Source organism: Tasmannia lanceolata, unplaced genomic scaffold, assembly GCF_043159265.1.
Source record: "Tasmannia lanceolata isolate RefF3 unplaced genomic scaffold, GAP_Taslan_0.1 ptg000037l, whole genome shotgun sequence".
NCBI lineage: Eukaryota > Viridiplantae > Streptophyta > Magnoliopsida > Canellales > Winteraceae > Tasmannia > Tasmannia lanceolata.
The window spans coordinates 22,082,076-22,107,306 of record NW_027518714.1 but is presented as its reverse complement, the minus strand read 5'-3'; the positions used below and the strand labels follow the sequence as shown (position 1 = coordinate 22,107,306).

General features: G+C 37.3%; 1 protein-coding gene, 1 long non-coding RNA gene and 1 other non-coding gene across 5 annotated transcripts in view; 1 reads left to right on the top strand and 2 right to left on the bottom strand.

Moving 5' to 3' along the window:
• LOC143860532 (flowering time control protein FPA-like) overlaps positions 1–12,470 on the bottom strand; it is a 32,888-nt gene extending 20,418 nt beyond the window's left edge. The window contains exon 1 of the mRNA XM_077371215.1: positions 11,948–12,470. Within this exon, the coding sequence (XP_077227330.1) occupies positions 11,948–12,262 (315 nt within the window). The 5' untranslated portion in view covers positions 12,263–12,470. The remainder of the gene's footprint in view (positions 1–11,947) is intronic.
• Positions 12,471–13,230: 760 nt separating this feature from the next.
• Positions 13,231–18,075, top strand: LOC143862495 (uncharacterized). 3 transcript variants are annotated; one of them, XR_013240327.1, is made up of 3 exons: positions 13,231–13,379; positions 14,384–14,467; positions 17,730–18,075. It is a non-coding gene; the product is annotated as an uncharacterized LOC143862495 (long non-coding RNA). The 3 variants fall into 3 exon arrangements; XR_013240328.1 differs by lacking the exon at positions 17,730–18,075 and adding an exon at positions 15,951–16,336; XR_013240326.1 differs by lacking the exon at positions 17,730–18,075 and adding an exon at positions 14,544–15,748 and having other exon boundaries at positions 13,232–13,379.
• Positions 18,076–23,981: 5,906 nt separating this feature from the next.
• Positions 23,982–24,084, bottom strand: LOC143862736 (U6 spliceosomal RNA). Its single transcript, XR_013240454.1, has one exon. It is a non-coding gene; the product is annotated as a U6 spliceosomal RNA (small nuclear RNA).
• Between the last annotated feature and the right edge of the window lie 1,147 nt (positions 24,085–25,231).

Sequence of the window (25,231 nt, the reverse complement as noted above, 5' to 3'; positions counted from 1 at the left end):
AAATGTGCATATCTTGGATCCAAATTTCAGGTTTAAAAATGACACTTCAAAGGCAAAATATAAACATGACATCTTCTCATTTAAAGTCTACACCTTAAATGTGAAAAAATGTGCACATGCTCAACAAACCCAGTTTGCCCTTGAACAATTACAAAAATGGTACAAGAGATTTTGTCATTGGTAATAATTACAAGCATGATAATAGATGCTCCACTTTTTCTCATAACCATAAGTGGTTTCATGACTAAAAGTCTAAAACTTTTCTGGCTTTAGTCATAAAACCACTAAAAGGGGCATGCCTAGTAAACAAAGGGGGTGAGAATTAAACATCGCAAATACAACATTATTAATGGAAAAGGGAAACAAACTCCACAATGCTATGGAAAGAGAGAGAGAAGAGGGTGTGAGACAAAATCAAGTCAAAAGAATTAAGGATGCCTCCCCTGACATTCAATACATTCCTTACATGCAAGTACTGTCTCCCAAGGTGTCAATCCAACTCCAAAATGGCTTATGTCTACCCCACTTCTGATCCTTCCTACCAACTACCAGTTACTAGTACCATGATTTCACCAAGAGCAACTTAGACTCATTCAGCTTTAATTATTTGAAGTTTTTGTAATTTCAGAAACAAGATACTTAATTTCATGGCCTTAAATTTCCACTGAAACTAACATAAAACGACCCCAACGAAACAATAACAAAACCAAAACGCATACCGAAGCCAAAATCGCCAGTGCATTAATGGTATCTTATATCAATATGTGTTCCATAACTATATCTATATGAATTGCATGTGAAATGTGGTGTATGTACTATGTATACATATTTATATGAATTACATGCAAAATGTGGTATGTACTGAATTATCAAAATGTGCAACAGGAAGTGTCACCATATGTTCAATGTTATCAAACCATTATGGATGGTTGTCTAGCTTATTCTCTGTGTGTGTTTGTGTTTATTAAATGAAGTTTCATCTTAAAATTCTATTATTTGCTTTCCATACACTTTCATGAATTTACAGGATTTCTACCGAAATTTCCAACCGGAACTGTACTGTTTCCGTTTCTATGGTGATCGAAACCCAAATTTAAAACCTTGGTTTTACTTTTGAGATACTAATACATATCTAAATCCTTCACTCTTGTTTTATGTAAATGCTTGTAAGGCACTTCAACTTCATGAATTTTTCATAACTGTTGAGTAGTGTATTAGGGTAGTTTAGTCATTACATGTATGATGAGGGGTATTACTAGCTTTGTACTCATGTTGCCCTAGATGGGCCTATATATACATCATATTCATGAGAAGCTCTCTAGTGGAGACTCTCCATCCTTCCACTCATGTTCTTCTTGCTCTCTTCTCTAACCCTAGCCCATTTCTTAATTCTAAAATGGTATCAGAGCTAAAGATTCTAGGCTAATGAAGGAGGAAAGAAAGAAGAGGTGGACAGCTATCCACCTCTACCACGGCACTCTATATCTCTCTCGCCCCCTCTTCACAGCAACCTCTTCTCATTTTTTTTGTTTTATCGAAAATCTTTCCCCTCAAATCTCCTAAAATCACTCCCCAAGATCCCTAATAGATCTCCACTTTCTCTCTCACAACACTTTTTTCCTTTTTTGGGTTTTCAAACCCTCTTTTCTCTCTCTTTTGCCGTCTCAGCAAATCCCTAAAATATCTCCTTGAAACCCTCTTCCTCTTTGTGTTGCGCATCCTTCTCTCCTTATATTCTCTCTTTTCTCTCTCTCAGAAATCTCTCTCTCAAATCTGAGATTGCCGACCTCTTTCTTTCCTTCAGTTTTATTAATCGCAAATCAACATGTTGTGATAACATCTCTTGCAATTAACTTTTTTAATCGCATGTTCCATTCAACACATGCGATTAACATTTTCAGCAACTACCATTCTCTTCTCCCTTTCTCAACTTGCGATTACTTCATGGTGTGTCCTCCATGTTGTGTACAACACCTTCAGGTTCATGAGATTACTCAACCCTAGGTTCTTTTCTTTTTTTTTGGGAAATCCATTCACGCGTAACCTTTTCCAGATTGCACATTTGCGAGAAATCCATTCCCGTAATCTCAACCCTCCTAGTCTCTCTCTGCAGAAGGAGAGGGAAAAAAAAACCTCTCTTTGCCGTAAACACTAACCCCGAGTGTTTGGGCTTTTCTCTCTTGCCGTGAACCTCAATCCTTCTCTCTTGTAAACCCATTTTGGGTTCTCCTCCATTCCCAAATCTCAACCCCAACTTCCCCAAATCATATGCAACTTCAATTGGGTTTTCCACCCAAAACCCTCTTTGGCTTTCTAAATCTCCACCCCAACCCTTTATTTTTCTCTTTTCTATATTTTGGCCTTCTTGGCTCTCCGCTCGAACATCCCAATCTCAACTCGCAATCCCAAATCCCCTTTTTGGACCATACTTTCTCACCATCATCCCATTTGGGGAAGCCAAATGGCCCCCAATACACCCAAACTCTCTCTCTTAGCGTTGTGCTGCTTAGCTGATGTTCCCGCTCGTGATGCTTCGCCGTTGTTCGTGTGCGCACCTTTGGTGTGCCCCTTTTTTTGCTCGATGGATCGTTGCTATTCCCCTACCGAGGTACCTTAGTTCGATCCTTCGTGGTTGCGAACTTATTGCCGGGTTCTCATTCAGGAGGAGACCCAGTTGTGACTGCTCTCGTCGTGTGCTACCTCAGGGGGAGCTGCTCTTTTTTATGGCCGTAGATCTCGATGCTGTTCATGGTGGCCGTTGTCTTTTTTTTATGTACCACAACAGCTTGAGGATGGGTGTTATACCAAGCTGGATGTGCATGAGCTTATTGTACCTTTTGTTGTGTGGTCTTTTGTTGTATTTTTTTTAATTGTTGTTGTAGTCTCCTTTGTACCAAGTTGGAGTTTCATAGCATATACACTGGGGGGGGTTGTGTAGTGTACTAGGGTAGTTTAGTCATTATATGTATGCTGAGGGGTATTACTATCTTTGTACTCATGTTGCCCTAGATGGGCTTATGTATAAATCATATTCATGAGGAGCTCCCTAGTGGAGACTCTCCAATCTTCATTCCTCTTCTTCTTCCTCTCTGGTCTAACCCTAGCCCATTTCTAACAGTAACCATTGCTTTTATCACTTGGGCTTACTAGTTTTCCCACCCTTGCCTTGGATGTAAATGAGGTCATCAACCACAACAATAGACTACTTTTCACAATTGGAACATTCTCAGAGGTGATCCCACGTTCTCAGAGGTGATCCCACGAAGTATATTTTAGGGTTTCATTTATATCCGTAAAGAAGAGAAAATGGATATTCCTGAAGTAAATCTGAGTTCTTTTTTTTTCCAAATGGCGTAAATCTCAATTCTCAAAGCACTATTGGAACCAAGTACCAACTGATCAGTAAAACAAACAATGATGGCATACTGATCATCAAGCACAATTCCTCCCACTCTAGCTGGATTATCAAGATTTAGAACTCTGCTATTTGGACAAAAACTAGGCGTCCACATACAAGTGGAGGTAGGCATCCATAAGTCTAGTACACCAGACATTTTATATAACATAATCAACAATGCTAGCTACCTGATTAGGAGTTAAGAGTTTTAATATGCTGATAAAAAAATGACTTTTCAGCCACTTCAACCAAGAATCTTTCAAAATCTTTCTTAGAGGCTATCATTCAAAAAAAAAAAAAAAAAACTTTCTTAGAGGCTGAAACCCCAGTAAAAAACTTCCTGATGGCTGATTTTGATTAAATTTCCAATTGTTCTACATAATATACACAAAAAAAAATTATAAATACAGTGTTGTTTCCCTCCACTGTCTACCAGATTCGGTTAGTGATTGGCAGAAAAAAATCTGAACATAATAAACCAAAATGAATGAACTGGTCCAAGAAAGTAATTACCTGAACAAGAACCTAGCAATAAGCCAAAAGAAGGGATTACTGCATACAAGTTAATTCTCTCCAAACCCGGATAGTGTTTGATACTTTCTCTTAATAAAAGATGAAAACTTGATCAAAGAGAACTTTAAAGCTGGACAGACAGTACAGGGCAAGCCCCACATAGTTAGAAGGGAACTTCAAATTTATGCAAAGGCTCCTAAACCTTTTCCCATGCTCACAAGCCTTCCCATAGTTAATACCTCAGGACCCTCACAAGAAGCCATTTAAAGACATCAAGAGAGTTGTCTTACACAATTAAAGAACCAATGACAAATTTTAAAGCTCTTTATTATAACCCTGGGATCATCCTTGTTGGAATCATAAGGTCCAGTAGCCTCGGAAACACAGATATTACAAATTCATTAATACAGTCGTCAACAATCAAGCTACCATCAAACTTTATCTAAAACTTGTAATCCTTTGGCACATTTACATTCGTCCACAATCTAAAACAAGAATAACCATATCGGATGGGTTTATCCATCTCCCAACAATCTAAGGGCCGTTTGGATACGCGGATTTTAGAATCCAGGTTTTTAGTTTGAAAACAGTGTAAAAGAGGGTTCATGATGAAGCTGTTGTATGCTGTCCTGACAGCGTTTCTTGGATTTTAAGTGAGAAATTCAGGTTTTAAAAATCTCTCCTGCATCCTGAGATTTCTAAAACCTGGAAATATGGGAGGATCTGCTACTCTCGTGCTGTCGGAAAGACGGGCGAGAAGTCAAAAACGACAGCTGGTCCGCTTCTTCTCTTGTCTCTTAGCTACAATTTTGAAGAAATCCCGGATTCTAAAATCCGCATATCCAAATGGCCCACGAATGTAATAAGTATCAAATTTCCAGCATGTTTTGAAACATACCTTTCAAAAAAAAAAAAAGCATGTATTGAAATATATAAGATCTGTATGTACAATATCACATTGCTTGAGCCAAATATTATAACGGATGATAAAGTGTACTTGGATGAATTGTTTATGCACCAAACAGTACATACAGTTTGTTGTTTGTATTGTCCAACTGAAAATAAGACCATTGAGTGATACGACTCATTACCTTCTGATACATGAGGAAAATAGATTTTTGATCCTTATCAAATCCTTCATTCCAATGACCCATTATGTCATACACACTAACCTTATCAGCCAAAGGTTCATCCATCTTAACAGTCTAAATGATTAAAAACTTTCCAGACAGTACATTTCCAATTCCATATCAAGTCCACCACTCTAAAGTCTAATCTAAGTCACAAATATTGTTCTGGGGAATTTCTCAACAAGGGAAAATCTCAGGATATAGTGTTTTGTTTATATTTTTTTGGGCTTATATCAGGAATAATTTGATAAAAATAAAATTATTAAAAAATAAACATTTAAGAAAAATATTAAATATCATCATATTATCATGGTATTATTGCGATAATATGATTAAAAGTAAAAATATCGCTACACTTTTTTTAAAATATCGAGATTATTTCGGAATTTTGTCATTTTATAAATGTCGCGACAAAATCGCATTATTTTGAAAATGTCGGAGATATTTATTGCCCAATAATTCCTTCCGATGATAGATCCTGCTACTTTGAGACCCTTTAACAGTCATCAACTACAAAGCTGCTTTAAAGACCTTAACTATTCAAGGTTGCTAACCCTATTATATAGCACCAAGGTTTTAAATTTCGGTTTTGCAATACGTTTCGTTCCTCACCCAAACTGAAATTTCAGCCGAAATTTCAGACAGAATATATCGAAATCAAACAACGTCATATTTTGCCCCGTACAAAATTTCAGTGAAATCCCTCCGAAATTTCAGAATAATATTAAATACTAATTAAATCCCAGATTTTTTGGTGATATTCCTCAAAATTTCGGCCCGAAATTTCGGGGAAAATGAAATTTCGAATAACGTTTTGAGTTTACCCCATTTCGGTTTCGCTCTCAATCGAAACTCGAAATTTCGGATTTCAGTCGAAATTTAAAACCTTGTATAGGACACAACTACCCTCTCCATCCGAAGGTCAAGAATCTTGCCCAACATCCCTGACTGAAGGTGTCAGGGGAAATGCATAAATGCCCCACATCCTGGAACATTGTCTCTGCACCCACCGATGGCCTACGAGATCGAACAGAAACAACCTACTCTCTCAACTTGTAAGTCTATGCTTTTAGAATATCTCTCACATTTACTTGTATTCACGCTTACAATTGTACAAACAGATGAATTATTTCAACTTCTTTATTAAATTGTACTGCAAAACATGTCTAAGCTATCAAAAATCAACAAAGAAAGTCATGCCCATATATTCTCCTTCTTAGGTTGGGTTGCACCTAGTTAGCTAATGCAGCATAGTATCAAGGAACATACGACAATCAGCAGCAAGATAAATGATTGAAGAATAAAATCAGGGAAAGAGGAGAATATGGGTAAGCCCTAGTAAGCCTCGAGAGAAAAAATAGCATAAAGACTCTTTTCTGTCTCTTCCTTTTCTCTTACATATGAAACATACGATCGCAGACTACTTGTAAAGACCAATATCATGTCAGGCACAACAACATAACAATGTACCAACACTCGTCATGGACACTTCTGCTGGTCAAAATAACTATCATGTTTCAAACGCATGTCAATGTCTTTGAATTAACCGGCAAGCTCAAAAATCATTATGAATCGACGACTAAGTGGGGAAGTCATATTGGCCAAGCCACAGGCATAATACCAAAACCTAGAGTGGTGAAATCTAGCTGCACCAGCCAAAAATTGGAATGTGTTCAAGAACTCCATGCCACACAAAATTAACAAGACGGATCATGCGAGTCAGGTTTTTATATATTGTATCATCGTCCACTTGTAAGAGATATATCCCGAACAGGCCATAGCTCTTCGAATGAGATACTAAACCGTAAGTGGAGTACTCCAAAAGACAACTTCATGAATTTAAAATAATTATGAAATAAACCAAAAGACATGGCTCTACACAATTGCTTAAAACTTTCCACACTCCATGCAACAAATCATTCTGTAATATTTTCTAGAGCTGAATTTTGAATAAGTTTGCAGTATTTTTGCCTTTAATTTCGTGCTAGGAATGAAATGAGACTGTTACAGATTCAAGATGAGTAGGCAACTAGGCATTGACCTTTTGATAATGCCAAGCAATGCCTTCATTTTTCGTTGTTAGCTGGCATGCCACAGCAATAAAAACAAACGCCAGTCCTAATCAGCATATGAAAACAATAAAATTTGATCTTTATCAACATAAACTTCTGGTCCTAATCTAACTATAACCGCAGAATGGCAAGTTCAGTAAGAAAAACAAAGTGATAACAATCTCAAGGTCAGTTTGATTTAAGCCTTTAAAGTAGCAGTTTAAATTTAGTAAAATTATAGTTTAAATATGCACACAAGATGCATCAAATATCAATGATCTAGATGATAACCAAAGTTGTATTTGATGCAAATTCTAGTCGTAGAAAATGCCAGACGTTTTGAATTTGTGACCGATGCGGGGCGCACCTACACTTAGGATCCGCCACCAAGAGTGAGAGAAGAAATCACGGACAAATATAGATGTTTTGATGATGTCATCTTGACAAAATGCTGATGTCAGTAAAGGGTATATGCCCCTGCTTCTTTAGTAGCCAAAACAAGAGAACCTTGTTTTTTATCTAGAGAACGACTACGCAGAAAGTTGCTTTGGTGGGGGCTCATGGAAACTGATCAAGATCTACTGGGAGGGGCTTCGGAATGGATTCATAACCTTTGTGGTTTTTCCACGAAGAATTTGAGCTGCAATATTAGGGACTTGAGAACCAATAAAAATAGACCAGCATGTTCTATTTTTTGCATTCAAGAAACCAAGCTATTATGCGTAACTAGGTCTTTTTTTGAGGGAGCTGGGTTGCATGAGCAATTATGGTTCGCGGCATTTGTCATTGTGGGCGCATCTGGAGGCATCATGGTGGCTTGGGATGTGTGACCCACGATGGTGCGCAGCAGTTTAAAAACTCTGACCCAAATCACTGATCCACCTGAACCCAAATGTAGATGGGCCACAGCCCCTAGCCACACAAACTCACCCCAAAAGATCCTAACACTCTGAATAAGTGGAGGTTTTCCTACCAAATCAGCATCATTACCAACTATTATTTGCAGGCCACAAATCTGACAGATAGGATCATTGGATGCCGGAGATATATCATGCATGGACCATACATAGTAGGTCTCTTGAACAAATGAGCCCACGTGCACTTCTAACTATTCATTTTATTCCTAGGAATAATACATGCCGACAGCATACACAATTCCTCCATGGTATATGATGTTACGTACGCTTACGACTTATCTAAGAGAACTAAATGTCTTAGTATTTTGAACAAGTAAATTTTAACAATTTTTAACCACACAAGTAGTTTGAAGAATTGCTGCAAAATACCTATCCAAGTTTCATGATATCCAAAATCAAATAATTAAAAGACATGTTCACTCATTTTAGATGAGAATTTGTCGGACTAGATCTACATGCACAAGCATAAAAACCATAATGTTGTTGATTTCACTATAAACGCACAGCCTCCATTCTTTTCCCATTTTTTAGAATAATTGCTTAGTCTCTAGATTATCCTGCAGATATCCATTTGGCCCTCAGTTAATCGAAGCAATAGGAATTGGATGTGGAAGGTGCAATAGAGTAAAGAACGAGCAACTTCTATTTATCAGATCCCCTAGAAACATGATACTCAGATGGCGGCATGGCACCCAAAGTAGAAGATTAGGTACAACTACAACTCACACCACTATGCAACTTTTCCCTGCCTTTTCTAGCTTGGTGGAGAACCTTGGACAAGTATCACATAGGATGAATGGAAGGGGAAAATCATATGGTCAGAGAAGTGAAGATAGATTCTGGAGAGGCTGATAAGAGATCAACAGCTTAAAATAAAAATTCGTAAATACACTGGTGAGCAATACTCTTTTCATGGTTTCACCACCTTAGGTACAAAATGTGAATCGAAAGGATATGTAATAAGAAGCTAGTAACAATCACTGACAGATGGCAATCTGCATTGGTTGTTTCACAAGATTCATTCCAAAATAGATCACAGACTCATAGGAATCCATAAACTTTCTTGCGACAGGTATCCTTAATTGTAATGTGGATTAATGTGATAAACGATACAATTCGGATTCATGATGCATGTATCTGATTTGTGATTATTACTCAAGGCATTAGTTCGAAAGCGCCATAAACTTTTCTTGTGACATATTTGCATGATCTTACCGCAAAAAATGTGTTGTTTTTTTTTATCATAAACTAGAATAATTTGAAACACAGCATATGTTCATGATTATCAAGGGGCATCCTTAATTGTAATGTGAAAGGGTTGAAGACCTAATCTCTACTTTCCGGCAATTCTTAACATGGATAAGTAAGCAATCTTTGTTGCCTATCTTGCAAAGTTGTCCATGTGACAATTGGCTTAACAAGATCTAGATTGGACTTAAATAGTCTGTGAAGTGTGAACTACACCTAATGAAAAAATAGCATATGCTTTCGAATTTGATTACCGGTCTTTCAGGATTTGAGGGTGAGAAAACCTTATTAGCTTCTCCAAATATTAAAGGGCACTATGGCTCACTAGTTCATTGAAACATTTCATCTTAGATATGATTTCTTCTTATCAGATTGGTCAACCATGTTATCAGTTGAATAGAAAATTATTAATTAGCCAAGGATTTAAGGTTCTGTGCTGCATGGATTCTTCGCCTCCTATGTCGAATCCATGTCAGCATGTTTCACCATGCGAATCAGACATGGATTCGCGTGCGATACATCCGAATTCTCGTCGTAGCCCTGTCCAATACGAATTCTGTTTTTAGGCAGATCAGAAACATTGTTGTCTCTTTTAAAATGTGAATCTAGTATATTTTCCCTTTAAACGTGTTTTCTTCTTAACCTTTTTTCTATAAAAGCACAGTCCTTCCTCTCTTAATAAAAAAAAAAACTAGTGACACAACCTTCCACTCTCAAACATTGACCCCTTCTTCTTCGACTCTGTTAATGAAAAACCTAACATCTCGACCGTCCACCCTCCAATTTTTCAAGAACATATACACACGCAGATGTATATTTAAATTTTTAGAACTTAATTTTGTATTTTTTATTTTATTTAATAAAAATTACCCAATCCATGAATCCTACTTTCTAGGGTTTGCCAAATCCAACAACTCGAATTTGTGTTGGATCATGACACGCAAATCCGAATCCATACAACACAGTTATGGTTACTCTTGCTGATGAAATTCATTACAGGAACGATTTAATTAAGTTGCCAACATGGAAAACGACTGAGCATATAGATGCCCCAGAAAATGCCTATGGTGCGGCTGTCACAGATTTCTACAGGAAATCTTATATTTCTACTTAAACGAAACAATAAACTGTTCAGTTAACCAATTTTAATAAGTGCAAACATAGTCAAGGGGATTGACGAAAATTGTGAAGTGTCCTTTTTCAAGCAAAAAATTTCAACAGTTTCAGAGTTCGATAAAATCAGATAGAGCCCGTGACACATGCATCATATATGCGCCACATTTGCTCATTCTCGGGAGAGTTTCTCGCAAACTGAAGTTTGTAGGCATAATACACCATCTATAATCATGTAAGCATGGTATGCTAGTTGAAGATACTTCACCCACTTCCCTTGGATCAACCTAATATGATAGTACCGAAGTTCCCTTCCTTAACCATTTAGGCCCTGTTAGTTTTAGATTATGACAACCAATTGTGAATCCAAAACCTACTATTGGACTTAAACTTTTTTTTTGTAGGTAAGCTGGGATTGAACCTCCAACCTCTTGGTCAAGGAACAAAGCCTTTTACCAATGAGCTAGAGGCTCAAATTTACATTTAATTTTGAGTCAAATATTAGGTTTTGTACTCACAATCGGTTGTCATAATCTAAAACGAAAAAAGACTTGAAAAGGTTCCCTTCCTCCCTTAGAAAATCTTAAACATTGTCCTGTGCTATAACTGAGACACCGAGTACAATTGCAACATCGTTCTACTTATTATTCTCTCAGATGGGCAAACCTCAGATTGAATTTGCTACTTCTAAACATGGTCTGATTCGCAGTTCAGTCTATCTTCACTAGTGGGCTTGTCTTCGACTGGTTAGCAAGCTGATAGAATAAAAAGCATCATTTTAATAGAAACTATGAAACCAAATTACATGTTTGAGAAGTAATTAATTTACAGAAAGAATTCTTTAAAATAAAAATATCCCTCGCCTTCTAGTGCAAACCCTGAGAGAGGACGATTTTATTGAGCTTTTAATCTATTAAAGATCGTAATGTGAATGGCAACATATTCACATAAAAACCCCATTACACAAGCCTATGCCTTACCGATAGTCAGAAACCTTCAATTTTCGAGACAGGGTGCTTATTTCTGAAATTCTATAAATGATAAAGAATTTAGAACGGATTGAACTTCCCTAATGCGACATATTTCTGAAATTCTACAAATGATAGGAAATTCAGAACGGATTGAACTTTCAGAATGCAACAGGGTGAATTAGTTGACGGGTTATAGGCAGACCGATACTCCTCGGTGGATTTTCGGAGAATCACTTTCTCAATATCTCTCTCAATTCGAAGATCCAGGATTTGAATTGATATCATTTCATTGATTCATGTTCCATTGACTCCTCCTAAAGATTTCATTTCAATTGGAATTTAGTTATTCGCGGAGTACAATAATCCTTGTTAAGTTTGCAATTGATAGGATATAGTTTTTTTAAACCGCCACGAGATCTAGAACAAATATGTAGGAGATTCAAAACCCTATACCCAAGATATCGCAAGCGCTAAAGCTCTTCTTAAAAATAAACCAAATTAATGTATAAGAATTACATAAACGACATTTTATGAAGGGAAACAAAGGAACCCAAACCAAATTACAATCACGAAAACCTAATAAAATACACGAAAGTGGAGAACAAACCGGCCGAGCGAACTCGATTTTGATTGGGCTGCCGCAGACAAAGGTGCCTTGTAGAGCCTCCTTCGCGGATCTCGCATTATCGAGGGTTTTGAAGTAGACAAAAGCAAAGTTCCTCGACGAGTAGGTCATGATGCTGTCGAGAGCATTATACTTGGCAAATACACACATCAGATCTGAATCTGTGGTGTCTGAAGAGAGATTCCCAACCCATAGATTGTGGGAGGGGGAGGAATCATCTTCTTCCTTATCTTTTCCATCATTATTAGACCTAGGGTTTTGATCTGGTGCCATGTTCTGATTGTTCGGGGGAGGCATATGATGCAGGGTGAAACCCTAGAAAAAGGGTTTTGGGAGCAAGAGAAAAAAAAAAACAGAGAAATAGGAGATCGAGAGAAGAAAGAAGAGGAGATTTTGAGGGAAAAAAAACAGAAGATTTGGAGATTGGATTTGAAAACTAGGGTTAGGGCAAACGTACCGAGGATTCCAGGAGGTGGAGAGAGAGGAGGAAATTTCTGAGAAACAACGAGAGGGTGAGGGTATTTATATGGTTAGGGCTTAGAAGAATGTGGACCCTCTCTCTCTCTCGACCCTTGAAATAATCGAAGGGCTTTTAATGCCCTGATCGTTTGAGATTGTGACAAACGATGGTATGCCCTCCAGCTGACTATAAGGAAGGGCTGTTAATGCCCGGTTTTTTTTTATTGTGACAAACGATTGTGTGCCCTCCAGCCGATTATTGGACTCAAAGTTTGACTCCAATAATCGGTCAGGGACTTACTATTGGTGGTCACGTGTACGGCGGCAGCTCGGATTGGACAGCTGGCTGGTCTGGTTTTCGAGAACCCTACCCACCTAAGAAACTATCTCAGGTCGGGGTCAGACTTGTTATGTAAAAACATGATTTTCATAAACATGTTTGGCTTGGGTTGGGTTGGATTGGATTGGTCGGGTCGGGTCTCAAGTTTCCACGATTCTCAACGCAAATTCACCCGTTTGTTTTAGATTGTGACAACCGATTGTGGAGCCCACAACCGATTACTGGGCTGAAATTTGAGTCAAATAATCGGCTTGGGACTCCACACTTTCATAATCCTTTACTACTAAAAGGGAAAACGCATGAAAGTTCATCTGCGTCTTTTTCTGAAGTTACATACCCTTGCTTTGTAAATCTTCCTGTTCGGTCTCATTTTCCTGGGCATTTTTGTCATTTCGCCCATCAAGGCAAGTGTAAAGAATCCCACCACATGTAATCTTGACCTTTCCTTTCCCAGCCACGCGTTTCCATCTGCAAGAATCTTGTCGTCTTCCCCTACTTTATTTTCGTCCCCATAGTTCCAAAACCCTTCCTGCTCTCATTCCTCACGAAAATCGCACGGAGCTGCCACTAAAGAAGAGGATTCCCCACCTTCGAATCAATCTCTTGTTGGATAAGGTAATTTTTCACATCATATCTACAAAATAGGGTTTTGGTGGGTTGGGATTTTTTTTTCCTGGGTTTTTTCTTTTGGGTAGCCTACCCCTGTCTAACTTGGGGTTTGGGCTCAAATCATGGCTGCCAAAGAGGGTTTTGTGGGTGAGGCTTTTTTATTTTGCTTTGAAATGGAAGAGGGTTTTGGAGGCGTGGGTTTTTTTTGGTAGCCTACCTCTGTCTAAGGAGGGCAAAATTCTCTTTTGAGATATCCCGCATTTCTTTTCATATTTGATAAGGTCTGAGATCTAGAGTGATGTAGGGTTTAATAGAGTTTAGGATCCATGTAATTACACATACATTATTTATGTTCCTTGGTGCCATTTTTTTTTTTTTTTTCAGTTCACAGCTTCACCTCATTTCCATCGTGCATTTCCAACTGCCTTGTTCCTTTTACAAAAATGTGAACATGAAACTCCCAGAGGGAGTAAGATGTTTAAGAAAAATATTTTTTGTTGTTCTTGAAAGTTAACTCGAAGGTAATATCTTGTAAACTTAGGGCTATTTTAGTCCATAAAGAAAATGTCCACTTGCTCTTCTGTTCTGATGTTTTAAAAATATGAAATTTCCCAATAATTTCCTATATGCCACTTCAGAACAAGACAGAAATAGCAATTTTTAGCATATTCTGAAGATACTGAGAAATTTTCAATATGTCTGTTTTTTGTCAGTGGTTGGGTGACTTTTGTCAGTATTTTAGACCCCTCACTTTCGAAGAGAAGACAATAAATATACCTTTTTCTTATGGAAATGCTACTTATATATTGGTGATTATTCTGAAAATTTGAGATTAAATTGTTTTATAAGGTACTTGTTATAAATATTACAAGAAATGATAGCCTTCCTGTTCATTATTCTTCTGATGTGACAGATTAACACCATTTTTGTGCTAGGTATTCCTTCCTAAGTTATAGTGATTGTTGTTGTTCTTAAGCCCGTTTCTTAACTTAACTCTGTTGTTTTTGTAGGCTTCCATTTTCGGACGATCTAACAGAGATCCAATTACATGGGAAGATAAGAAGTGCAAAGGTGAATCAATATTTCCTGCACAGGTAAATTGATCATGGGTTGATGGTTTATATTATTTTCCTTTTATATCATTTCTAAGTCGAGACATCTAATCCACAGAATTAACCAATAACAATGGGTAAGGATTCGTGTTCGGAAAATGTGCAAGGCATCAGAAGAAGGTGCTTTCAAGCCAGTTTTTTGCATCATTATGATGGTCCCAAATTTCGTCTCGAACTGTCCATCTGGTAAGCCTGGGGGGGATTTTAACTCACACCAATGGGGAGCATACCCATGACTTTAAGCCAAACAGTCACACCTGTGCGGGTTAATCCAACAGTCTCTTTACCAGAATTATGCAATTACGGCTCGTAATACGTCTCTTGAAAATATATGTCCTCTCGATGGGGTGCCGGTAATTAAATTATAAGTCTTGATTTCAAAAAAGCCATGTCTCAAGAAATTACAAGTCTGAAATTTTGGCCGAAATTTAAAACCATGCCTATGCCACTGTGCACTAGAACTGACTTTTGAGTGGATCTACATTGTCGCCAATGGAAGTTTTGGTGGTGTATTCATTTAGATACCAAAAAAATTAATTGAATCCTTAGTGAAACGTATCTGGTCTTTTAATCTCTCTCTTATTCTGGATGCACTTGGAGTGGTTTACTAATGAATGGCAAGATCCGAATGCATGGAGGTTGTGATGGATGTTTATGAGGTATGCGGTTTATCGGAAGGAGCCAGAGGATGGGAACTAATCCTTGCTATGGACCACCTCCAAGATTGTTTCTGGATTCCGCTTTTACCATTTTCTGGATCTGGGCTTGACAGGGCAGATTGCATTAATCTTTAAGTTGATTTACTGCTTGATGGACATAAAAAGGCCCCGTTTGTTTTGGATTTTGAGAACCGATTGGGAGTCGAAAACTGATTATTGGACTTAAGATGGCCAAAAGTTGCACCTTAGGGTGTTAGTTGGCGTCAGAGACTAGAATCATGGAATATCTTGACCAAAAGGGAAAGGTTATGACTTATGAAACATTGGGTTCCATGTTTTTGGTTTGCTCATTTATTATTGTTGGGATTTTAGGGTTTGGAGTAATTGATGAGAAACCAGAGGCTTTTGAAAATTACATGCATTGAGGGTGGTTACTGGTATTTATTTGGAGATGTATGCTTTAGGATCCATCAATGTTTCATTCTTTTGAAGAAAATGCAGTGGGGTTTTGGGTTCAATAAATTTCATGATTGTGGTTACATGTTAACCTAAATGTTAATTGGGTGGCCAATTTATTAATTTAAATTATTTTAATATTCTGATACTTGCCATTTTGAAGGGTTGGTGGTGTTCTATTGCTATTTAATGGCCATTGATCTTAGTTGTTTCTCTGTCATTTCATGCATTTTCCCTTAGCCCATGTGTCTATGAAGATGAGCTTTTAAGCTAAGCCACATCTTTCGCCTTTAGCTTGACAGTGCCTCATTTATGAGTAAGCCCCTATCAATATCTAATTCTTCCTGCAGTCTCACCATTGACGAAAAGATGATTCCAAACCGCGGTATCAGCCATGCATTGTGTGCAGAGACCAAAGAGATCACGGGGCTTCTTCTTGGTCAGAGCCATCTGAACATAATTCTTACCACTTCGGTAGTTTTGACCTAGAGTGACCCGATTCTATGTCGGGTCCCCCGTGCTTTGTGATTGTTTATGTTTCTATAGTCTGTTGGCATGAAGTGAGTCAAATTTAATAATTTGGCATAGTTTATTTAGACTCATATTTTCAGCTAACTTTCTATTTATTTATGTTTTGCTTCCATTAGAGAATTAATTGTGGCAATGGAATTGGACGTCCAGATTCTTTAAAATTTGGTTGCTGTTTTGAAATTTTGTCTTATGTTTGGGACTGTCATTTTTGGATGGATCTTTGTGATTTCTATGGGTTTTCTTCTCTTATATATATATATATATATATATATATATATATATATATATATATATATATATATATATATATATCCAACTGTGTATTAATTGTTTCCTTTTGTCTTCTCACTCTATCTGATGCTATCATGTGTTTCGGTTCGTAAGTGGTATGGTATCTGTGTGTAGTTTGTTTAGACCAATTTGACTTTCATTGTCAGGTATTACTTATTTAGGTTATATATTTTGTTTATGTTGTGTATTCTAAAGTTTTAGTTTCTTGGGCAGGATTGAGATTTCAGAAATTATCCTTGGAATGGGTCTAGGAAATTATGATAAAAACACATGTGCACACATACTAAAACAATTCTTCCAAAAATCCTCCCAATTTGTGGATTATAGAATGAAATACAAGCAAAAATATATATTAAACAAATGAAGGGCTAAGACAATGTAAGAAGGCTTCCTGAAGAATAGGAATCAGATATCGTACTCTTAACACCCACAAAAACAAAAATGAAATATTTCTCTTCATTGGTTAAAGTCATTAGTTTTAATGATGTTTATAGGCAGTGGTAGATGCAAATAAGTCCCACAGTAAATTACTTACTCACATTGGTTTGTAATATCCAATGTCTAACTATTCCATGCAACTCTGCTCAATCTTTTACTGAGCTGAAATTTCATTTGTCTTCTTTATGGGGCTCCTCAATATCTGTTATTTGATCATAAGCTGTACAACAAATGCACTTTCTGGTGATATATTCAACCAAATTGATTCATAAGACTTTCTGCTTGTTAATGTTTACATGTTCCAATCTTACTCCTAGCACATTGAAACAGGAGGAAGACACGATTATTGGGCATTATGCCCTTTAAAGGAATTCTTGGGGTAGTTCACTTCACTACTAAAATGGAATTCTTGCATGTACTGTCTTCTGATTTTAGGCACAAAATAGAGGTAATAATCATCTGTTTGATTGTCTCTGAAATAACAATCCGTATTGAGCATAACTTTAAGACTTGGTGAGTTGAATCATGACTCCCCTGACCAATTTGGGCAGTACATGAGCCAAGTTGCCAAGGGCAAAAACCCAGCAACTGAAGTGAAAACAAATAAGAATGTAGTGACTTGACCCAGTCACTAAAATTGAGTCTAAGAGTTGGTTCCTACAGGTTAGGTACTAAGTATAGAAGTTTAATGTAATAAGAAGTTTAGTGAAATAAAAAACATTCTGTATATCTTCTTTACTACTAATTTGTTGTTAAATTATTTCTCCAACAAAAACTGTTAATTAACAGGTAGCACATCTGCATCTGCATCATAAACTGACCCTATGTCAGCGTACTTACCTTTTGTTTGGTTTATGTTTTGGAAGTAGCTTTGCGGGTTGCTTATTTTCATTGTGTGGGCATAGGCTTGGCTTTTGTTCAGCCACATCATTACTCCTTCAATCCATCCATCTCCTCTGCTGTAATCAAATGTGAGAGAGTTCATGTCCTACTTTATCATTTTATTTTCTATTGTAGAATTTTGGCATATATGGTGGTCCTTATCATAGTTCGAATAGTTACTCTGCATGTGAGCCTTTGTTCTTGAAGCACATTAAGGTGCAACTCATTGTGGTGAGGAGTAAGGATCACCTAACTGATCCTCATTTCTTAGTTTCCGTATTTGATGTCATAATTTCCTATCATGCCTAAGGAGGGCAAAATTCTCTTAGTGGACCAAGCAATGTATGTCTCCACTTTTCCCTTTGATACATACAAATCAAATGATGACACAGTTCAGCTCTGTAAGAAATTAGAACTGATAAATGTGTTTTCAGATACAGACTGTAATGATTATATGCCTTGACCCTTTGAAGATTTCGAGGTTTCAAAACATATCACAATTTCAAAGAAGTTAAGCAGGATATCTTTGCAGCCTAAATTATGTTGTAAAATACTTGAGTCGCACGTGCAACGCCGTGCATTTTTTACTAGTCTAAAACAAATAGAAAATCTGTCTTCCGGTGACATGGTTTTGCAATTGATGGAAAAGGACTGGAAATATGGAAGAGGACTGGAAATCGTATTAAGGATTGATTGTTAGTTACGCTCATTTAGTTCTTAGATTTTTTTTTAAATGATTTAGTTCTTATATTTTGAGAACAACGATTGCCAGGGGCGGAGGCAGGAATTTACACTTGGCTGCATTGGTCATTGGGGGGGCATGGCCACTAAACTAGCTAAGCATGCATGTAAGCATGCCAACTAAACTAGCTAAGCATGCCACATGCATGCAATTTAAAAGAGAATTTTGCAAGTCATTAGGGTGGGGCCATGGCCCCCCTCATGGTATATGTGCCTATGCTCCTGACAATTGCATTTCATTTATTGACAGCATGATATAATTTTTGACATGCACTTGTGGTCTCCAAGTGGAGATGAGGGGGAAGTGGTTACAAATATGGAAACAAAATACCGGAAACTAGTGTCTCCAAGTGGTAGAAGTGTCTAAAAATCCAGAAACAAAAAACTCTATTCAAAATTTGATTGATTGTTTCCTGATTTTTTGCCACTCCTCATCACCAGAGACACTAGTCTACGGTATTTTCTTTCCGGATTTGTAGCCACTTCACCGTTATCTCCATTTGGGGCACATTTTGTAACGACCAAATTTCCGCATCGGGTCGCTACGGGAAAAAGACAAGTAATAACACAAGGATTTTTTTTAATCATAATACATGAGAAGCAATTAAATGAAAGATCTAACATGAACAATCTTATTTTATAAAATTTTAAAGGTCTATTACATCTGTTGAACCACCCTGAATAAAATGTCTAAATCCATAACTTCTTTTAACTGAACTCAAATAACTCAAACTAAGATTTTCAACTCGTGGGATGACGACATCATCGTTCCTAACACCTATTGTTTACTCCCCATCCTACTATGGTTTAAAGTTGTTCTTTTGCAAAGGCACAGTCTTCTTCCTCTTCTACGTTACCTAGGAGAGACAACGGAGTCATAAAACTGAACATGATCATATAGTAGACTCATAAAATAATTAGCAGTTTACTGAGATTATATTATAACATGGTTAATGCACGAAACAAATAGATAATCAAAGCATGAACGTAAATGTAAGAATCGCTAAAAGAGCATGCATGATATCCACAAGACATAGAAATAAGAGAAGAAAGGATATCATGTAGAATATGGCAAAATGATATAACTAACAAGGCGAACATCACATGAATGAAAAAGACAACATGGCAAAAGAATTGTGAATCCAAATGTCTCATCTCATGACTATCTCAAAGAAAATTCATCATATTATATATATATATATATATATATATATATATATATATATATATAGAGAGAGAGAGAGAGAGGAATAAGAGTGTGCGCTCGACCGCACCAAGCTTAAGTGCGGTCGAGGGCCAAAAACTCATGTGGGCCCACATTGTTAGGATGGCCCAAAGCATTCATTTACAAGACCCCATCATAGATAGGGTGTGTACAAAAAATCAGCTCCATAGGATCATCCTAACCCATCCAAAAGTGGAGAGCAAAATGGACAGATACCGTTTGCCACAAATCTGCCCATTTTTGCCCTCCACTTTTGGAGGGGTTAGGATGATCCAATGGAGCTGATTTTTTGTACACACACTATCTATGATGGGGCCTTGCAAATGAATGGTTTTGATCACTACAAAAAGTGTGGGACCCATGTGTTTAGGCCCTCGACCGCACCTAAGCTTAGGTGCGGTCGACCACACACTCTTATTCATATATATATATATATATATATATATATATATATATATATATATATATATATATATATATATATATGAGGAAAGTGTTTCTAGTCCGGCCGACTAGAGATCATTCTCTAGTCCACCACCCAAAAACACATGGGTCCCACATATTTGGGTGATGCAAAGCATTTATTTGATGGGGCCTGACATAGAGACGGTGTCCACAAGAAATTAGCTTCATAGGATCATCCCAACCCTATGATTTGTGGAGCTTAAAATGGACGGCTATAAACCGCCACAAATCTGTCCATTTTTTAACTATTTTATTTCCTCTCTCTATATATATAGTGTTATATTTAATTATTTTATTTCCACACACCGTCGCATGTAGAAAGTTTACTATATACATATACTATGTATACATATATACAGGCCTTAGTATTACGAAATAATACTGGAAGACATAGATATATACATAAGATCAAGAATCATCACACATTGGTCTCAATTTCACTTTTGAAAACTAAAAATGTACAACGAACGAATGCATGTTACCGAATTATAATATCAACCTACTAAAATGCTTTTATAGAATGAGCCAACTATCACTTACCTTGAGTTCCTTCGTGATTGTAAGGGCGAGGCGAGAAAGTCTCTATTACTGAATCAGAAAGGTACCCTATACAAAATACATATCAATAGTGTCAAAATTTTCTTTCAACTTTGAATCCCCCCAAAAACATCGGCCCACATGAGTTTTGGATGCTCTTGAGCTCGAGCTCAGAAACGGGTGTGGGCCCACATTGTTGGGGGATCCAAAGCATTCATTTGGAAGCCCCTATCACGGATAGGGTGTCCATAAAAAATCAGCCACATTTGATCATCCTAACCCTTCCATTTGTAGAGGGGAAAATGGGCAGATTTGTGGAGAAACATTGTCTGTCCATTTTCCTCTCCACAAATGGAATTAGGGGTGCAACTTGGGTCGGGTCGGGTCGGGTTGAGGCCAACCCGGCCCAACCTGAGGAACCCATTTTTCCAACCCAACCCGATTTCCATCCCGGCTGGCTTCAACCCTACGCAACCCGATTTGCAATTTCCTCAACCCGACCCAACCCGGTTTCCCATTCGGGTGGGGTTGGGTCGGGTTTACCCGATTTGATATGGTACCAATAGTTGACCACCTCAACTCAAGCTGGATTGTTTTGGATTTTGAGAACCAATAGTGAGTCACCAATAATCACTTTTTGACTCAGAATCGGTTCTCAAAATCCAAAACAGACACGGACTAACAATTAACAAAGGGAAATGTTATCCGCACTACTATATTTTGATGATCACGCTCCTGACTTTATTAAAGTACGGTATGGCCCGCACCATAGGATTATCCAAACCGTCCATGGTGGACTGTGGAGACTATTTCAATGTTTTTTTTAAAGATAAAACAGTTAAAATGAAGCCTCATAGTTAATTAATTTCCAAAGTACTGCATATAAATTTAGGGAACTTTTACAATTTTAGATGCATGCAAAATTAGGGAGATGATATTTCCACCCACTTTTATTTCTCTTTATTAGACTATTTCAATGTTGAAAAAGAAAAACACATACATAACTTCTTCAGATGGATTGAACCCAAATTGGGGTTTCGGGTCGGATCGGGTTGCCTGACACCCCAACTCGACCCAACCCGATTTCCAATTCAGGTTGATTTTTCCCAACCCAACCCAACCCGATTTGCTAAAAAGCTTAACCCAACCCAACCCAAATTCCGGTTGAACCCGACCCGAGTTGCACCCCTAAATGGAATGGTTAGGATGATCCTACGGACCTGATTTTTGGTACACACCCTATCCATGATAGGGCCTTTTAAATGAATGCTTTGCCCCCCCCTTCCCCCAAAAATAAAATAAAATTGGCTCACATGAGTTTTTGACGCTAGAGCTCAGATAAGCTATATGAGCTCTAGCTCAGAAACACTATTCACACACACACACACACACACACACACACACACACACACGAGGAAAGTGTCTCTAGTCGGTCGACTAGAGAACCTTCTCTAGTCCGCCGACCAAAAACACAGTGGGCCCACATTGTTTGGATGATCCAAAGCATTTATTGATGGGCAATGACATAGATAGGGCGTGCCCAAAAAATCATCTCCATAGGATCATCCTAACCCTTCGATTTGTGGAGGTTAAAAATGTACAGCGGAGGTTACAAACACAGTGGGCCCACATTGTTTGGATGATCCAAAGCATTCGTTTGATGGGCCTTGACATAGATTGGGTGTGCCAAAAAATCGTCTCCATAGCATCATCCTAACCCTTCGATTTGTGGAGGTTAAAATGGATGCGTATAAACTCCACAAATCTGTCTATTAACTCCACAAATCGATTGGTTAGGATGATCCTATGGAGCTGATTGTTTGGGTACACCTATCTATGTCAGGGCCTATAAAATGAATGCTTTGGATCATCTAAATAATGTGGGCCCACTGTGTTTTTGGTTGGCGGACTAGAGAAGGTTCTCTAGTTGACAGACTAGAGACACTTTTATATACACTACCTTAAAATACAAGGGGGGGGGGGAACGCATTGTTTGGGTGATCCAAATCATTCATTTGATTGGCCTTCACATAGATAGGGTGTGCCCAAAAAATCAGCTCCATCGGATCATCCCAACCCTATGATTTGTGGAGGTAAAATGGAAGTGTATAGACCTTCACAAATCTGTCCATTTTTTGCCTCCACAGTTCGAATGGTTAGAATGATCCTGTGGAGCTGATTTTTTGGGCACACCCTATCTATGTGAGGGCTCATCAAATGATTGATTTGGATCACCCAAACAATGTGGGGGGCCACCATATTTTAAGCTAGCGTGTAGATAACTTATCGACACAAGTGGGACTAATCGTGTCTTATAATATATACACTAGTGGGACTAATCGTGCGATGAACGGCGTGAGATGAATAAAATGGAGAAAGAAAGGTATATCAGACAGGATCAGGAATCAATTTAGAAAAACAATAGAAAATTTATAAGGCAATATAGAAAAATTAAAATAATAGTAAAAACTAAAGAAAATCATTAAAACGATATAAGAAATTAGAAAAGCTTTGAATAAGAATGTCATTGCATAATAAATCACACAGATTACTTAAACAACCATCCATTGTAAAAAAAAACAGAGAAAGAAAGATACCCATCCATTGTAAACAAAAAGAGAAGAATTCCTTGCGTTCTTACCTAAACCCCTCTGAAACTCACATTAAATGCAAAATGTGTGGCAAAAGCTTCGAATATATAAGAAAAGTAAAGTAATGTCTTTTTTCCTGGCAAAAACAAAGTAGAAGAAAAAGTCCTAAAATAATTTTCACCTAAACTTTTGTTTAATAAATGGGACTTCACCTATAGTTTCCTTATTTGCAAATTAGTTTTTGAAAATCATAAAATGTCCCCAAAATTTACTTTTTGAATAATATTTTCAAAGAGATCATTCCAAGAGTAAAACTACATCAAACAATGTTGACAAAAATACCCTTTAATCAATTCTAAAATCATGGTTTTTCCCAGGAAAAAATTCAGCATTTAATTTTTCTCATAATTTTAAATTATTGAAGTTTGATAAGAATAAACTCAAAAAAAAAAAAAAAAAAAAAAAAAAAATTTGCCACAATAAGTACTGTTCTTCTAGAGTTAATCAATTTTTTTTGTCAAAAAAGTTTTGTGATCACAACAGATGATGTGGGTTGGATTAGAGCGAATACCTGATTTGGTTTCTCGCCTTCGTTTTCCTGTCAAGTAATAGTTTTTAGCTACCTTTTTATGTTAAATAAGGGTGAAAATGTAAACAAAAACTGAGAAAAAGGAAGACAAAAAAATTTGGACCATTTCTCGATTTGTGCGTGTCATCCTTGCGCAGGGGCCATGCTAATCTTCTCTGTATCGTTCCAATTTTATCAGATGTCTCCGAAGAGACAAACATAAAGCTGAAGAAATAAGTAATAACCCACAGAAATTCATGTTGAATTAGTCGATGTGGGACTATATTACTAACCCCAAGTGGCATTAATACCCTTCTATTCATGTTGTCCTTTTATGCAGCTAAGAGGGCATTCTTGTCAACTAATTTCATCTCTCTCTCTCTCTCTCTCCACCAAAAATATTAAAAAGAAAAATGAAGGGAATGATACCTACCCACTCTAATTTGGATAAAGAAACTCCTCACTTATTGAACACTTGCCAATCAACTGTTGATAGCTCTTTGAGAAGTATTTAAACAAAAAAAATGTACCCATAATTTCAAGGAAAAAAGCTTTTTTTTCCCTATTCATACCAAAAGAAATTTACAGAAAGGATATCAAGGAAAAAAACTTGTTTTTCCTATTTCCCCAGCTAGTCGGAAGTGTCGTATAATAGGATTATTTTCAATCAGGTTAATGGCTTTTGCATTTCCAATAATATCTGATATTAAGTTTTGTATAATTAAATTAATTTTTAAATGACTTTTTATTAGTTTTTACTCGACTTATATCTAGTAGATTTGTTTTGGCAACGACAAACTCTCTAAGACCCATAAATCCTTTCAATATTCAAGATCCAATGTTCCACTTGATGGAAAGCACATAGGCATAGAGAAACACGAACTAAATAGGGGGGAAAGGAGGAAATTCCTAACTATTTGCAGTTATAAAAGGTTACTGATATTTGCTAACACTAGCAAATATCCGGAGGGCAGTCCAACGGCTTTCTCAATCTTGGGAGCCTCCTAGGAGCGGATTTTTAAAGTTGAATTTTGACGGATCAAGTTTGGGCAAATGGATTAGCGGAATCCTTAGAGATGAAGAAGGAATTACTCTACGGGCATTTTTAGGCCCGATAGCGGTAGATGACTCAGATGAGGCGGAGATGAGGGCGGTGCATAAAGGCATAATGATGTTGGAGCAACATGGTTTAAACAATGTTAGAGTAGAGGGTGATTCTTAAATGTAATTAAGTGGGTGCTTGGAGGGTTTTTCTTGTCCTCCTTGGAGGTTGGCTCGGTGGATGAATGAAATTTCCGAGAGAGTTGTGGGTCACTCCTTGTGTGTATTTTCGTGGTGGTGTATTATTGTTCTTTGTTTTAT